Source organism: Rhinatrema bivittatum, chromosome 5, assembly GCF_901001135.1.
Source record: "Rhinatrema bivittatum chromosome 5, aRhiBiv1.1, whole genome shotgun sequence".
Classification (NCBI taxonomy): domain Eukaryota; kingdom Metazoa; phylum Chordata; class Amphibia; order Gymnophiona; family Rhinatrematidae; genus Rhinatrema; species Rhinatrema bivittatum.
In genome coordinates, this window is record NC_042619.1 from 81,488,658 (window position 1) to 81,506,778 (window position 18,121).

The 18,121-nt window shown below is 42.3% G+C and overlaps 1 protein-coding gene across 1 annotated transcript in view; it reads left to right on the forward strand.

The window, feature by feature from the left end:
• ZMYM2 (zinc finger MYM-type containing 2) overlaps positions 1–18,121 on the forward strand; it is a 581,711-nt gene that overhangs the window by 415,866 nt on the left and 147,724 nt on the right. The window contains exons 17-19 of the mRNA XM_029602506.1: positions 1,790–1,973; positions 2,299–2,421; positions 16,268–16,362. Of these exons, the coding sequence (XP_029458366.1) occupies positions 1,790–1,973; positions 2,299–2,421; positions 16,268–16,362 (402 nt within the window). The remainder of the gene's footprint in view (positions 1–1,789; positions 1,974–2,298; positions 2,422–16,267; positions 16,363–18,121) is intronic.

The window sequence follows — 18,121 nt, forward strand, 5'->3', positions numbered from 1 at the left end:
CCCTCCTCTCCAGTCTGAATTTAATCCTAAATTCCTCAAAAACTGAACTTCTTCTCATATCCACTGAGAACTGCCACACCCCCACAAATCCTCCAGCTAACTTACAAACAGCCCAAGTGAGAGATCTGGGAGCAATCATCGATAATTGGCTTAACCTAAAAGCTTTTATAAACCAAACCACTAAGGACTGCTTTCATAAACGGCATGTCCTAAAAAGAATAAAACCACTGTTCCACAACCATGACTACAGGACAATCTTACAAGCAATAATCTTCTCCAAGTTAGACTATTGCAACTCCTTATTATTAGGTATCCCATCATCACATACTAAACCTCTTCAGATGGTTCAAAATACGGCAGCCAGAATTCTGACAAATACACGGAGAAGAGATCACATCTCCCCAATCCTCAAAGACTTACACTGGCTGCCGATCCATTTCAGAATACTATATAAGTCCATCACCACAATATATAAAGCTATCCAACAAATCGCTCCGCTCAACCTACAAATCCCTTTCAAAAAGCATACATCCTCCAGACCCATAAGAGAGCACTATAAAGATTCTCTTCAGGTACCTCATTCCAAAACCTCCCTCCACATAACTTACAGAGACAGGGCTCTCTCCACAGCAGGACCCCCTCTTTGGAACTCCATCCCAATGGAGCTAAGACAGGAACCCTGCCTCCCAACATTCAGGAAAAGACTCAAAACGTGGCTATTCAAACAAGCCTTCCCAGACTCAGATTAAACTCATTACTCTCCTACAACCAACTTCCAAGCAACCAACTTACTTCTTACAACCAATTTTCAACCAACTCCCAAGCACTACCAATATCCAGAAAACCATTACTTCTGATCTCTACCCTCATGTTATAAACTGCAACTCTGCGAATTGAACAATTCATTGTAAATCACATAATTCCTTGTATTGTACCTTGTCATATTTCAGGTTAATATACTATGTTAAAGTTACTATCATCTCTTCTTGCTCCTAGTTGTATGCCTCCCTGTTTTATTGTAACTGTAACTATTTTATGTTTAGCACATATTATTATCTTGTTCACTGTTCCGTTTATCACCCCACTGTTTATTGTAAACCGGCATGATGTGATACTCTCACGAATGCCGGCATAGAAAAAAATAAAATAAATAAATATGTTGAAGTAAAATGCAGAAGTGAAACTTCTGGTTAATCTGAAATGTTTTGCTTAAGCATGACTTTGTAGAAATGAATAGTATGTATTGGATTTTGAGGAACACCCACTGAGAGTTTTGCTTTCAGAGTGGGTTTCTCCCATGTAATATTACATTTTAAAAAATTGTTACATTGCAGTTCTCCAGATTTGTCTATTTTTGTGGAGCAAGTTAAAGGGAATAAGATTAAAATCTCCACAGTGGGTATATTCAAATGTTTGTGAATGCTGGTTTCCAGCATTCACAAACATTTGCATTCAAGGCTCTTAAATTAAGCATTCAAGGCTCTTAAATTAAGATGAACATCCTGTTTCCATTTCATTGCCCAGCTAGTAGTGTTATTTTTTAAAGGCACACAGCATAAAAAATGTATCAAAACGTCTACTTTGTAGGATGAGATATTTTAAATTAAAGGTTGTTTATCTCAATCTGAATTTTCCTGGTCAGTAAATTAAAAAGATAAAATTAAATACAGTTTGAATAGATATTACGTACAATCCAAGTAAGAATAGTTGCAACAGTGCATATAATTTCTTGTATTCAAACAGAATGTAAAACTAATGTGTAATAAATCAGATATTCCTGTTTAATTAGGTACCAGTTCCAGTGTTTCTGCCTACCAGTCTGGATAGTAATGAGAAGATTGTTGAAGCAATAGAAGAACTAAAGACTTCAGTGCCCTCAGATACCCTTGATGCTGAGCCATTGCCTATGGCAGAGATGAAAGCTGAAGAGGAAGAAAAAACAGAGGAAAAAGCTGAAAGCACAGATGCTTATTGTATGCTATATTGAAGTAATTTTAATAAAGGAGGGGTAGAACTGAGGAGAGAAGGCAACTGACAAACTCAGATGTATGCCTAGCCTTTGATCTATGCTATTTGTGTCTGAATATTACTAGTATACATTTTCTTCCACTTTAAAATTGGCTTATTACTCAGCAAACAATGTAGTTTCATTTAAATTAGCATTTGTGTACAGTATTGTCAAGCCTAAAATTCAAAATTGTAGCCCGATCTTAAATTGCAGACTCATGTTTTTGTCCCAAATTTAAGATACATGCAGTATCTTTATTAACAAATGTGTTTGTTTGTTTTGAACTATAGTTGCAGCTGAGAAAAGTGAGACCTGCCCCTTGGAATTAAGTGTAACGGAGAATCATGCAGTTATGGCCATGCTTGATGTTCCATATGAGCCGGTTTTAGATATTGAAATAGATTTTCCAAGAGGTATACAAATATTCTAGTTAAACTAAATTTAGTTTAACAAATCTGCACTGTGGGGACCTGTGTGTATGTATAAGACTTAAGAGATTTTAATATTGATCTTAAAGTATGACATATTTACAAAATGTAAATCATATGTTTTCCATCATTTTAACATAAACTCAAAACTTTATCCTCTCCTATAAAATATTGTCTTAGCTTTCAAGATCTATCGGCAAATAGTCATGCAAGCTTACCATTGTATTCCTGTTGTTCCTACGTGTCCTCTCAAAATACTGCAGGGATTTTTGTCTTAGTGTGTAACGTAGTAGTTCTAAAACTATGCACTAAGACCTTCTTGTCTGTAGATGAACCTTAAGTATTTGAACATACCCTCTCTCCGTGGAAAAGGAGTGTCTACATGTGTAGAAACTTTTACCCAAAGTAAAAAGGACAGAATGCTCTCATGCTCAGTGTCTTGTCTTAATGCAAGTACCACTTCCTTTCTAGTAAAGAGGGCAGTAAGTTGTGCTCTTTACTGCCTAAGAATACCAGTGCGGAAAAAGAGGTAACTTTCACACATTGCACCAAAGTTTAATAGCACAGTAAGACAGGAAGTTCTCTGAGGCATATGGCATAAAAATGAAATCTGCACAAGAGTTGACACTGTCCATTGAGTCTCTCCAGTGCAGAGAGTAAACCGGTGCTGTCAACAAGCAAAGGCCCTGGTGCCATGTTGGTGCAATAATCTGTTTGGAATCAATGTTTATTCCCACAATCTCGTGCAATCTCTGAAATAACTAGCATTACTTTGAAGTCTCTGTTAAAAGGATGAGATTTCACCACTGTTAAAAAAGGAGGAAGATAAAATGGTCTTGACAGCTCCCAGGCCTTGTCAGCTATGGTTTCCCTGACTCCAACACCTAGCTATTTACCCACCAATAGGGTGCGGACAGCTGTTACTATTCCTTATTGTACAGTGGGAATCTACTACATCCTATTCTTCAGACTCTGGCTGTGAAGGCTTGGATGTTGAAAGTTAACTATGGTGTCCTCACTTTTGTACAGTTTTTATATTTTTCTGTCTGCAAAATACAAATTGAAATGCATTAAAATATGAGTTTGTTTCAATGATTTATACAACATAATCAACACTTTTGATTTTGAGAGGAGAATTATAGAAATATTCCAAAAGTAATTGTCATAGCAAATCCAAACTAGTTCTGGTTAAAGAAAACTTGCCTTAAGCTGATCCTTAATTTAAGTAGAGCCCACATGTGTCCAGTTATAGTAGCTGAACTAATTCCAATATTCCTGGATGAAGAATATAGCTGTTTCTGTTATATGAAGTGAATTTGAAGCAAAGGTCGAAATACCCTGAAAATACCATGAAAGTTTTTAAGGTGTCCCTATTTTCCTACTGTTGCCACATTTATGAAATGTTTCACATTTGAAATTCCTAATAAGGTACTCCTATACCTTAAGATCTAAATATAGTCTTTGTTCACCTCATGAAACCACCAAGGAGTTGCTGAAAAAATTCCAGGATAACATTGTATATGAAACTAAAATTGGAAGGCTTTAAGAAAATTTGTTTCAAAATCCCTTGGGACAGTTTGTTTGGTTTGGCACCACCAAGACACTGCATGATTAACAATAGGCTAAGGAAACTACTGTGACAGGTCATGATGAAGACTAAAATTACATTAGTATACACTGTTAAAAATGTTTTCTTGAAAATTGGTATTGTAAAACAAACATTGCCATTTAAAAGAACTGAAGTCTCTGGCTGAAACTGGGGAAAATGTTGACTGTTGAACAATTTCAAGATTATTCCACAAACATGGTCTGAATAGTATTTATTTATTTATTTATTTATGTGAAGTTTGTTTATTTATTTATTTGAGTCAGACCTCAGACTAGAACCATGCCCTCTAACCTTCCGAAAAAAACTCAAGATATGGCTCTTCCTCCAAGCCTTCTCATAACTTACATATCCAGCAATTTCTTCACCAGACCAGACACTGATTCTTAACTAAACACCCCACCAAGTTTAGGCATTATCTTATGCCTCTCTTCTTTATATTATTGCATTATCTAATTTATTCAGTTATGCTTCCTATTTCTCCGGCTATCCTAGCCCTCCATGTTAAAACCTCCTTGTTATATGTAACTTTCGCCTCTTGTTAAATGGTTGATTATGTTTTACCCCTTGTTATATGTAAACCGATCTGATATGAATTTCTTTCATGAAGGTCGGTATATAAAAATGTTAAATAAATAAATATACCGCCATTCGTTTAGTAACATCATGACGGTTCACATACAAAGTTTCAGCAGCAGTGCTAGAACAGATAGAAAATAGCAGCAGTGCTTTACAATTAACGTTCAACTAAAGAAGGACCATTAGAAAATTATAACAATGCTTAACTAGAGCAACTGAAAGAAAGGTATATGGCAATGTAAAAACAGGCGTAATAGTAATAAAGTAATTACAATAGGTTGATGCATGAATTATATACAAATAGTACAAATAGTACAATAATTATAAAGGGTAATAGGGTGAAAAAGTAGTAGGGTGAGGGTAGTAGGGTATAGGGTAAAAGGGTTGTAGGGTAGTGGGGTAGCAGGGGGGGAACTTAGGTAGCATAGAGGGATAATACATATTTACGAAACTTAGACTCGGGGAAAAGCATAGGGGGAATTGCTGGAGAAAGAGAATGGTACTTTATGTGAATGCTTTTAAGAATAACCATGTTTTGAGTTTCTGCTCAAAACATGGTTATTCAAAACATGGTTAGTAAGGTGGCAAGAATTGCTGATTAAAAGTAGTGGAGACAGGGAGGCTTATGAAGATCAAAGGAAAAATTAATGGTGCAAACTGAAAGCAGATGTAGAGAAAAACCTATTCCAATGTGCCATAGATCTGGGATTGGGGAAAAGTAAGCTTTTCAGCAGGAAAATGATCCTAAGCAAAAGCAACAATGAAGTGGCTCAGCAAGAAGGGGGGAATGTTCTCAAGTGGCCCAGTCAAAGCTCAGACCTGAATGTAATAGAAAATTTATGGCAAGACTTGAAGACTGTAGTTCACAGATGATCCCCAGGCAACTTGAAAGAGCTTAAGCTCTTAAACAAGAAAAATAGGCAAAAACTGCACCATCCCACTATGCAAAGTTAGTAGACACTTATTCTAATTGACTCATGACTCTGCTGTTGCAAAAGAGGCTTCTACCAAGAATTGAGTCAAGGGGCATGAAGACAAGTAATCAAGACTTTTTTTTCTTAAATTACTTTTGGAATATTTCTGTAATTGTTTTTTTCAGCCCTCCAGTATTAGTCTCCAGCAGATGGTGGATATGCATCTCCCTATTGGGGATTGCTTATAAAAAAAAAAATTTTAGGAGAAAGGAGGAGGAAATTAATGCTCCCTGCTCTCTTGTGGTGATACCTTATGGTCCCTCCCTCAGTCGAGTTTTCCCGAGGTGATATCTAAGGATCCCTCCCTCAGTAGAATGCCTCGGTCCGTTATCTGGTTTTCCGGCGTGGATTTAGCTGTACAGAGACAAACAGCTGAGAGGCTAGCAGGTACAGGAAACCGAGCGTGGTGCTGAAGGCCTTTGCCTGCTCCCCCCGAAACTGGACACCAACTCAGTATTCGGCTGGGAAGGGCTGAACTCGGGTAAAAAGTAAATATATAAAAGGGGAGTTAATTTTAGGAATTCCATTCCCCTTCTGGTCTCCGAGCTTGGTGTACTAATCCGACGTCCATGTCTATCTCTAGGGGAGCTGGGGAGTCGTGGCAGCTTGGCAGGTTAAACAGCTTTTTTGGCTAGACCCCATTGTCAGGATTTGCTTAATCGCAGAATTGGTAGGCTGTGGCAGTATTCGCTCACTGCCACGAAACAGTGTCTGACGTCTGTTCGTGCAGGTGGGCGCCTACCAGGACTGCATATTAGGTGCCTACAATTTGGGCATCCATAGTGTACACTTGTCAGGGAGAGCTTATTTTTTGGAGCACTCTGTCCAGGCTCACTTGTGCAGGTGCACAGCTAGGTGCACAATTATCAGCCGCTTTTGGGAGTGTGCTTTTAGGTGTTTATCCATTCTGCCAGTAGCAAAAAATCCTAAACTCCTTACCCTTTGCACTGCTTGCCATATTCGGCATCACAGCCTGGTGACCCCTTTGACTTGTTATGCTGCTTGGAGGCTCAGGGATAGTTGTCTCCGACTGATTTTGCTGAGCCTCACCCTTCCCTGTGTGATGCAGAAATGGGACCGGAGGGGGAACTGCCAGAGGCTTTGCCTGGTTTTGGGGGCTCCCCTAACTGGTTCGTCAGCAGGGGAAGACAACTCAGTGGGCGCAGGACAGACGCCCCCTGGTTTTGGTATGGATCCTTCTGCCTTTTCTTGGGTGGAATTTTTTTTTAAGTGCTGCAATCCTTTCTTCAGGTGCAGTTGGTGGCCCCAGCCAAACCTAAAGGTTCAGGATCTCAGGTTGCCGGGGGCAAGCAACGGAGTATGTCTAGACCTGTTTTGATAGAGAATGCTGATGATGAAGACTATCCTTCCTCCCTGGAAAAGGATGAGTAAATTCCTCTGGGATTGGAGCCATCTAGAAAAATGTTGCATTTTTCATAGAGACAAGTTACCGGCTCTGATCTCCCAGACCCTGGAGATGCTGGGGGTGCCGGGTACGGATTCCATATCTGAGCCAAAGCAAAATACCATTTTAATTTATTTGCCTAAAGCATCACTTTCCTTTCCCATTATGGATGCTAGTCAAGAAATGAATGATCTTGAATGGGGGTGCCTTGGAAGCTAAATTTAAAGGGGGATGAGCCTTGGAAGCGCTATACCCCCTGAATCCGGCATCAAGAGAGCAGTTGCAATTCCCTAAAGTGGATGCACTGGTATGTGCTGTCACCAAGCAGGCTGCTATCCCTGTAGAAGGGGGAGCGGCATTGAAGGATGCGCAGGATAGGAGAATTGAGACTATCCTTAAGCAGGCCTTTGAGGCGATGGCAATGAATTTGCAGATAGCCTCTTGCTGCTCTCTGATGGCACGCACTTGCCTGCTTCTCTCTCAGGAAGTTGATGAATCTGGTTTGAATTCTAGGGCAATGATGGAACCTGCAGCCGACTTTTTGGCAGATGCGGGCTGCGACCCGGTCCGCACTTCAACCAGAGGGGTGACTTTGGTGATAGCGGCCAGGCGTCAACTATAACAGAGGAATTGGTCGGCTGATAGAATTTCAAGCCTTTTAAAGGATTGCTCTTGTTTGGGAGTGAGTTGGAAAAGGCCAATAAGTGGGGTGAGTCCCAGGTTCCTCAGCTAACAAGATAAAAATCAGGTGCTGTGCTTGTTTGGCACGAGAGGTTATGCTAGAGGTTTGAAACGCCTTCGACCCTATAGAGGAGCGGCTTCTCAGAGGGCTCAACCTTTGAGTATGTCTCAGTCCTTTCATCACAAGCAGCCCAGAAGGGGACGCAGGCTTGAGCAGCGATACCTCCTGAAACTGAATGGAAGTAAGCCAACCCACCCCTGGGAACAGGAGATAGGGGGTCACCTCTTTTTTTTATCGGAGGTGGGTCGAGATCACGTCAGACCGGGAACAGGAGATAGGGGGTCACCTCTCTTTTGTTTATCAAAGGTGATGAGAAGGCGAAGCTCTGGAGTTTCTCAGCGTTCTTTGGGATGTTTTCATGGTGTTTCCCTGCAACTCTCTGCAGAAGAGACATGCAGTGGAGTGTATGTTGTCAAGGCTCCTCACCCTGTGGGCTGTGATCATAGTGCCCATATCACAAGTAAATATGGGCCGATATTCCATTTATTTCGTTGTACCCAAGAAGGATTCCTTTCACCCAGTCCTGGATCTCAAGGGAGTCAACCGTCATTTGCAAGTGGCTCGTTGCTGTGTGGAAACCTTACACTTAGTGATAATGGCAGTACAGTCGGAGTTTCTTATGTCTGGATTTATCAGAGGCATACCTGCATATTCCCATCTGGCTGGAGTATCAATGGTTTCTGCGTTTCGTTGTTTGGTGGCGACATTATCAGTTTTGAGAGCTACCCTTTGGCTTGGCCACCACCCCCAGAACCTTCTCCAAGGTGTCATGGTGGTGGTATCAGTGGTGTTGAAAGAGAATGGCATTCTGGTCCATCTGTACTTAGACAATTGGCTAATTTGGGCCAAGAGTATGAAAGAGAGCCTTCAGGTCTTGCGCAAGGTGATCACCTCCCAACCTAGTTCCTATAGCAAGGAGAACTTGGCCAAGAGCGATCTGTAGCCATCCCAGACATGGGGAGTATCTTGGTGTTCATTTCGACACAAAGCAAGAAAGAGTGTTCCTATCAGAGAACCGCATTCAGAAACGGATGATGCAGGTGCAACTATTGACAGAAACAATACATCTGATGGTATGGTCTTACAGGTACTCGGGTTGATGGCAGCCACCTAGAGATAGTTCAGTGGACAAGGGCATACATGCATCCTCTTCAGCGCACACTGCACGTTGGAGTCCACAGTGTCAGGACTACTCAATATAGCTTCACTTACCAGTGGAAATCAGCATCTAACTGCAGTGGTGGATCATCTAAGGAACGGCGTTCCCTTCGAACACTGGACTGGCTAGTACTTACGACGGATGCAAGCCTCCATGATTGGGGGGCTTACTGTCAAGTTGACCGCCCAGGGGCGCTGGAGCACAGAAGAGTCTCTCTGAAGCATCAGTCGACTTGAAGCCCGTGCTGTTCAGTTGGCATGCTTGGATTCGTCAAGCGGTCCAAATAATGTCAGACAATGCAACAACAGTGGCTTAAATCAATCGCCAGGTTGGAACCAAAAACTAGCAGGTGTCAGAGGAAATTAACCAACTCATGGAATGGGCGGAAGCCTCACACATTGCCTCACACATTGCAGGAAAAGACAATGTAAGAGCAGACTTTCTCAGCAGACAGAGTCTGGATCTAGGAGAATGGGAATTGTCAAACAAATGCGAACTTGCTGGTGACATCACACAATTCAAAGGGTCCTCGCTTCTTCAGTCGCAGGAGATATCTGAAGTCTTTGGGCATTGATGCCCTTGTGCAGGAGTAGCCAGAAGACAAGCTTCTATGTACCTTCTCCCATGGCCCATGTTGGGCAGAGTGATTCAGAGAATAAAGAGATACACGGGGATGGTGCCTCTGGTAGCACCAGATTGGCTCAAGAGGCCGTGGTATGCAGATCTGCGGAGGCTCCTGGGGGGACTTTTCTCTCTGATTTTGGTCCACAGGGATCTGCTGCAGCAGGGGCCTGTTCTTCACAAAGATCTGACTCGATTTTGTCTTATGGTATGGCCCTTGAGAGGGCTCAGTTGCTGAAGCGTGGATACTTCACTGCGGTGATTTGCCCCTTGCTTCGAGCATGAAAGTTCTCCACTTCCTTAGCCTATTTTCAGGTTTGGCGAGTGTTTGGGGTTTGGTGTGAGGAAATAGGAGTTCATCCTCGTTCAGTTAAGATCCCTCTCATTTTGTATTTTTTTGCAGGATGAATTGATTAAGGGCTTGGCCCTTAATTCCTTGTAGGTGCAGGTGGCACCTCTTACCTGTTGCCAAGATCAGGTGAATGGTAAATCCTTGTCTGCCCATCTGGATGTGGGCCAGGTCTTAAGAGGGGTGAAGCATCTTTGTTCTCCCTTGCGGTTGCCGGTGCCCTTGTGGGAGTCTTAATTTAGTTCTGAGTTTTCAGCAGGTCACATCTGTCAACCACTTGAGTTTACATACCTTCAAGACGGTGTTTCTGGTGGGAATTTGTTCTGCACGTAGAGTTTCCAAACTATAGGCCTTGTCGGGAACTGTTTCTACAACTGACCTCGGGGGCGAACAACTGCAAACTGTTCTGTCTTTATTGCCGAAGATGGTCTTGGATTTTCACTTGAATCAATCAATTTCCCTGCCTGCACTGAACAGGGGGAGAGATGTTGATGAATATCATCTATTATGCCCCTTGGATGCCAAGCAGCATATCATGAGTTATTTGGAGGTTTCTAATCTTCTCAGGAAGATAGACCAGCTGATAATACTCCATGGTGGGAGTAAACAGGGTGAGCTGGATTCAGGAGGTTATCATGGCAACATATGTGGATGCTGAGCAGCCGTTGACTAATCAGGTTAGAGCTCATTACACTAGGGCTCCGGCATTGTCATGGATGGAGATTAGATGGTCTCCCATCAAGATTTGTCGAGCTGTGATGTCCTCCTTATACACCTTTTCCAGGCATTTCCACCTGGATGTGCAGGCCCAGGAGGACGCAGCCTTTGCATGTGCAGTGTTGATTGGACCATGGGCAGCCTCTGGCCCTGTTCAGGAGTAGCTTTGGTACATCCCACTGATATGGATTAACCTGTCTGAATGCTAAGAGGAAAAATTACTAATTACCTGATAATCTCCTTTTCTGTAATGAAAGCGAGTTAATCCACCTTCCTGCCCTTGGCTGCCGGATGGTGGTGCTGTTATCCTCCTGTGTAGCTGCATTCCCAGGGATTACTGCTAAGTGTCAGATTCAGTCCCTAGATTCAGTATCACTCACCACGTGGTGAGTGATACTGCTCCCACCCCCAACCCAGCCGGTCTAGCCCAGCACTGTTTTTAGGCGTTTAAATTACAGATGCTTCCCTGGGCGTCCCTCTTTCTGCCGCGACCCTTTCTCAGTCTCTCTCCTCCTCCACTGCAGGGGCTCGTGCGGTCGGCACAGCTCAGTCGGGGCAAGAGCCCGCTCACCCCTCCTTTCTGTGAGCCAGCAGTGAACAGTGAACCGGGAAATTAAGAGAAAAAAAGGGAGAAGAGGGCTCAGAAACCTGCAAAATAAAGAAAAGCAGCAGGACCACGTGGTGAGTGATACTGCTCCCACCCCCAACCCAGCCGGTCTAGCCCAGCACTGTTTTCAGGCCCTTAAATTACAGACGCTCCCCGGGGCGTCGCGCGCCCGAAGAAGCGCAACCTAAGGGGCCTGCCCCTTAGTGCGCCCCTTTGTGAGCCTTTGTGAGGATTCAGACGAAAGGCCCTCCTTTCGCTACCCTACCCCACCACAGCAGTTCTACACGCAACACTGACCGAGACACATACCCTGCAGTCCTAACTGGCTGTTTTGCAAAATTTGTCCTTCTCCAGCATTCTTAGCTCTCCGCCGACAGCCTCCCTCCATAGCTAAGCGCATTCTGCTCTTCCCTGCCTCCCATCCTGCCCAAACTCCCTCCCTCCACCATGCCCTTTCCCACCATTCCAATCATTCCTTATCACAGAAGACCAGCAGCAACTATTACATGTCAAACAATCACCAAACATCAACAACAACAAAAAAATCATCCCCATCATGCTTTCACCACTTAACCAAGTACTAGGTCTTACCCTTTTCTCCCTAACTCTTTTAAATGCCCAATCACTCACAAAAAAAAACCCATCTTCTATATGACCACCTTTTGGACGAATCGCCAGACCTATGTGCAGTTACAGAAACCTGGCTCAAACCAGAAGATACGGTTCTGCTGAATCAATTACCTATCCACATATACGACATATTCTCCATTCCCAGAAAGAAGAAAAGAGGAGGTGGTCTGCTCCTTGCTGCAAAAAAAAATCTGGGGCTAACACTTCAATGAACTACCTCGTCCAGCTCCCTTGAATTTGCAGTATTCAAATCGGCTCAACTTCAAATAGGTCTCACTTATGCCCCACCTGGATGCCTAGATTCTGACCCATCTCCCCTGATAGAAATTATAGCTAAACACATCAACTCTGACGCCCCGGCCATCTTGTTAGGCGACTTCAATCTCCATGTGGACGCCACTCCGCTTCCCTCTAACTGTGAATCCTTCCTTAATTCTCTTTCCTGCATGGGCTTCAAACAACTTATAAAGGAGCCCACTCACAAAGCAGGGCACACCTTGGATTTAATTTTTATCAATCAAAGCCTAGCCCAAGCATCCCACATTGTCTGTCAGCCAATTCCCTGGTCTGACCACAAACTTATCTCCACGTCACTCTTCAACCAACTCTCTACGCCCTACTCTTCACAGAAAGCCACAATTCAACTCAGAAAATTATGCAAGCAGGAAACCTTAATCTGTCACCTCTCTCCAGAGCTTAACCTTTTGGACCTCACAGACGTAGACACTGCCTTATCCTCATGGTCTAAAATAACAAGTAAAGTGGCAGACTTGACCTTCCCCCTAAAAACTAAGGTTATCCCCTCTAACAAGGACATGAAAAAACCTTGGTTCTCTCCAGAATTAAAATCCATTAAACGCGAACTTAGAAAAAGGGAACAGAGCTGGCGCAGGAATCCTTCCTCCTCAAACCTAGCATCTTTCAAATCGTTCATGCACCATTACAGGATCAAAATGCTTCAGACAAAAAAAGATTTCTACTCCTAGAAAATCCACAATTTCATCTTTGATCCAAAAGCCCTTTTCTCACTGGTTTCTTCTCTTACTAAACCTCCAGTTCCGGCTATCCCAGATGACAAAGCAGCTCTCAAATCCATTGAACTTGCCAACTACTTCAAAGACAAAATAACTAACTTACTGGCCGCCCGAACAACACTAACATCCCCGGGCCAATCATGTCCTCTTCTCACGGCACACCCTCTCATCTCAATGACTATTCAACCTTTCAAAGCCTCATTGCCTCATACAGCATTCCTGGAGGAATTTGAATCAACTTCCTCACTAGAAATAGAATCACTACTGAGGAAACTAAAACCAGCCTCCTACCCTTTCGATGCGATTCCTGCCAATCTTCTCATCTCAAGCGCCACAGAAGTTTCTAAGCCCATCTCGCTTATCATCAATGCCTCCTTAGCACAAGGTCATGTCCCTGACCCTCTTAAACTGGCTATCTTAAAACCCCTTCTAAAAAAAACTAACCTCTCCACCGACAACCCAGCAAACTTTCGTCCTATTGCAAACCTTCCTATCATCGCCAAGATCCTAGAAAGAATTGTCAACGAACAACTCTCCGAGTTTCTGGACAATAACAATATCCTCTCCCCAGCCCAACTAGGATTTCGTAAAGCTAGAAATACAGAATCTCTCCTTATTTCTCTGTCAGATATCATCCTCATGAACCTGGAAAAGAAACGGCCCTGTCTTCTCATCCTCCTAGATTTATCAGCTGCATTCGACACAGTGAACCATCAGTGTCTCATGGACAGGCTAGCGGAGATTGGAATCAAAAATACCGCACTAAACTGGTTCAAGTCCTTCCTTCAAAATAGGCAATACAAAGTCAAGATTAACAGCAAAGAATCCCCCCCTTTCATTTCTTCCCTAGGAGTTCCTCAAGGTTCATCTTTATCCCCGACACTATTCAATATCTATCTTCTCCCCCTTTGCAATCTACTCTCCGATCTGAAACTTACATATTACCTTTATGCAGACGATGTCCAAATCCTGATACCGATCACCGACTCGCTGCAAAAAACCCTTCTCCATTGGAATGCTTGTCTCATCCACATCAGCAACCTCCTCTCAAAGCTTAATTTGCTACTCAACACCGACAAAACAGAATACATCCTAATCACACAAGATGGCAGCGTACCACTAAATAACGTTCAACAGTCAGTGTCCCCTACTTTCTCACCCAAGGTAAGAAACCTCGGGGTAATCATAGACAGCCAAATGACCTTCACAGGCTTCATTAACAACACAGTAAAGGAATGTTATTTTAAACTCCAAGTTCTAAAATGCCTAAGACCCCTCCTCCATTTCCATGATTTTAGGTCAGTCTTACAAGCCATCATATTCTTCAAAATTGACTATTGTAATTCACTCCTGCCTGATATTTGTCAAACCTCTCCAGCTACTACAGAACGCTACGGCCAGGATCCTCACAAAATCCAACAAGAGGGACCATATAACTCCAATTTTAAAGAATCTACATTGGCTACCAATTAAGTTTAGAATCCTTCATAAACTTTTAACAGTCACTCACAAAGCCATACACAACATTACTCCTCTGGATCTTACAATACCTTTGCAACTCCACACCTCGGTCCGTCCAATTAGACTGGCCCAGAGAGGCACTCTTCAAGCACCCTCCATCAAGACCTCCGTCAGTAAGAGACCTATATCCGCCTCGGGCCCCAAGCAATGGAACCTGCTCCCTCCTGAACTGAGGCTGGAACGATGTTCAATCACCTTTAAGAAGAGACTTAAGACTTTGTTATTCGAACAAGCCTTCCCATAACTACTCACTTCAGCCTTGGTTCTTATCCGCATCACGAGTACACTATCCAACTTGAGGCCTTCATAGTCCTCCCCTATTTAATTTCCCTGCTTTTCGCCCAAGTTATACAGACCCAATTCTCTATACTTGCTTCACCCATTTTATGTTTATCCAGGTTACTTCTACCCTGTTCATTGTTTTAATCCAGGTTACTTCTACCCTGTTCATTGTAAAACAAGACTTCGTCTCTGTTATTTTTTGCTGGTTGTAATGTAAACCGAAGTGATGATTAATCTTGTTAATTGAACCTCGGTATATATAAAATTATAAATAAACAAATTAATTAATTAATCAATGATATTACACTCCTTGTCTGAGCTCAGTTTTTTCCTGTTAACTGAGTGCTTGAATAGTTGTCTGTTAATAGTTATGTTCATGTATTGTGTAGTCCACAGTTGGCTTTTGCAAAGAATACTGGCGGGCTATTGTCAATGCAGGGGGTATATATACCATGACGTTGGCTTTGCTTCGTCTCCATCTGCTGGTAGAGGTGCAAAACCCACTGGTGTGGATTAAACTGTCTTCATTAAAGAAAAGGAAATTATCAAGTAAGTAGTGACTTCTCCTTTGGACAGACAGTTATTCTAAGCTTATTTGACTCCAACTCTAACTTCCATTCTTGGTCAGTATAGCTGGGTTACAGTTATCTTTTACTGATATGCAAAAATAAATGAATCATATGCAGCCCCCATTCTTGGGAGTCTGTCTGACTGGTATTATCCTGCATGTCAGCAGAGAAAGCTTAAGTTTTCTTGCCCGTAACAGGTGTTCTCCATAGTCAGAACAATAACTCAACCACACAATCTCTCCAACCTCCCTCAAAGATTTGAGGCTTAGCTTGCTTATTAAGACTGAGGAGGCTTGTGAAATGGGTAGCTGCGCAGGAAGGTCTGTACATGCTCAGAAAGACCTAGATTTTTAAATTGAGTTGTTTATGCTTCATATGCCAGAGGTATTTTTTATTCTCTGTAGAATTAGATATCAAATTCTATATCTTAATTTTTGATCATCTTAAAAAGTTGTTTATAATTAATCTGCAAAGGCATGCAGTGACGTCTTGTAGATATTTCATTGAATATTTTTGATAACCATTGCTGGTAGTTGGGCAGATTTTTTTTATATGTAGTTTTCACTAGATTTGACAGTTAGTAAAACAAATGAATACTTTAGGATATTAATAGTCTTCAGAGGGATATGTGATAGCCTGCCTGCAAATAGTTTTACCATTTGATACACAAGATTTTATGTCTGGAGAATTAAATTGAAAAATATGAGCATGCTTCTTTTTTATTGCAATGGAAGGAATTTTCTAAATGGATTGTGTGTTCTTTGTTTCAATCTTCATGGTGCAAGGTTCTAGTAATTGTATTTGTACCAGCAAAAGTACACAAATGGTAGAGTTTTATTTAAAGTTATTGATGCTGTAAAAAATTATATGGTAATGTTTTAAGTAATGTCTTCTACTAATTTTTTGTTTTGGGCCTGTGGGGGGGAGTCAATGTTTTGTTTTTTTACAGCAGTATAGCTTTATATATTTTGTTACAGCTATGACCTATTTTTTCATTGCTTTGTTTATTAAGAAAATACATTAACATTTATTTTAGCTGCTGAAGAACTCGATACAGAAAATGAGTTTTTGCTGCCACTTGTCTTTGGAGAAGAATATGAGGAGCAACCTAGACCACGATCCAAGAAAAAGGTACTCTACTGCATAAATAATGATTATAAAATTAAAATTACAAAGATCCTTCAAGTGATAGGAAACTATATAGTTAATAGTATCTTTTTCTAATGTGTTTATGGCAGACCTGGAGGAACTGAGGCAGACAGAGAGGTACATTGATGAGACTTTCAGGGATATAGTCCCAAATCCAGACTCGCAGCCCCAGTGCTGCCTTGGATCAGAAAGGTCTTCCGGTTGGAGAACATCACCATGGTGTAGCAGAAAATGATCCTGTAGCAAGGGCCTGCTGTCCAAGTGATGAGTTGTCTTCTTGCGCTGAGGACAAGTCTCCCAGGGCTACTTCCCAGGAGGGAAGGGTTAGGTCAGCCATCATAGTTAGTGATTCAATTATAAGAAATGTAGATAGATGAGTGGCTGGTGAACATGAGGACCACCTGGTAACTTGCCTGCCTGGTGCGAAGTTGGCAGACCTCACACGTCACCTAGATAGGATTATAGACAGTGCTGGGGAGGAGCCGGCTGTCATGGTAAATGTGGCACCATCAATGTAGGAAAATGTGGGGGAGAGATTCTGGAAGTCAAATTTAGGTTTGTAGGTAGAAAGCTGAAATCCAGAACCTCCAGGTGGCATTCTCTGAAACGATCCTTGTTCCACATCCAGGTCCCCAGAGACTGGCAGAGCTCCAGAGTCTCAATGCATGGCTGAGACAATAGTGCAAGGAAGAGGGATACAGTTTTATAAGGACTCAACGCACAATTAAGCTCTGGAATTTGTTGGCAGAGGATGTGGTTAGTGCAGTTAGTGTAGCTGGGTTTAAAAAAGGTTTGGATAAGTTCTTGGAGGAGAAGTCCATTAACTGCTATTAATCAAGCTGACTTAGGGAATAGCCACTGCTATTACTGACATCAGTAGCAGGGGATCTACTTAGTGTTTGGGTACTTGCCCAGGTACTTGTGGCTTGGACTGGCCACTGTTGGAAACAGGATGCTGGGCTAGATGGTCCCTTTGTGTGACCCAGTATGACAATTTTTTATGTTCTTATTGAATTCCTTTTTATAAAAACATTTTTGGTCCTTAAACCATACACTTTAAAAATAAACTTGAAGAAACGGAGTAACCAAAGAAAAGAAAATCCAAAATCACAAGTAAACTTATGACATTGAAGCTAGTAGCAAATGTGAAGAACTAGCACTCTACTTCCACAAAAAAATAGCGAACATCCTCCTCAGATTCCCCCTTACCCCACATCCCATCCCCCCCTTGCCCAAGCCTTACCACTGCCATCCTTGATTCCCTTGACCTCACCTCCTCCAAGGAAATTGAATCAATTCTTAAAAAGATTAAACCTGCATCCCACCCCACAGATACCATCCCCACTAAAGCATTCCTAACACTATCGCCAAACCTCTAGCCGATATCATTAATTACTCCCTCTCCTCTGGCATAGTCCCAGACACACTCAAGCATGCAGTGGTCAAAACCCCTGCTCAAAAAACCATCGTTGGACCCCAACGCCCCATCCAATTTACATCCTATCTCAAACCTCCCATTTATTTCTAAAATCATGGAAAAGGTAGTCAACTCCCAACTCATGGACTACCTTGAAAACAACAATATCCTTCACAATTTGGTTTTCTCTAGCACTTCAACACTGAAACCCTCTTACTCACCCTTTCTGACCACCTCATCAGAGGCATGGACCCAGGTCACTGCTACATTCTTGCCCTCCTCGACATTTCCTATGTGTTCAACACAATAAGGCATCTCAGGTTC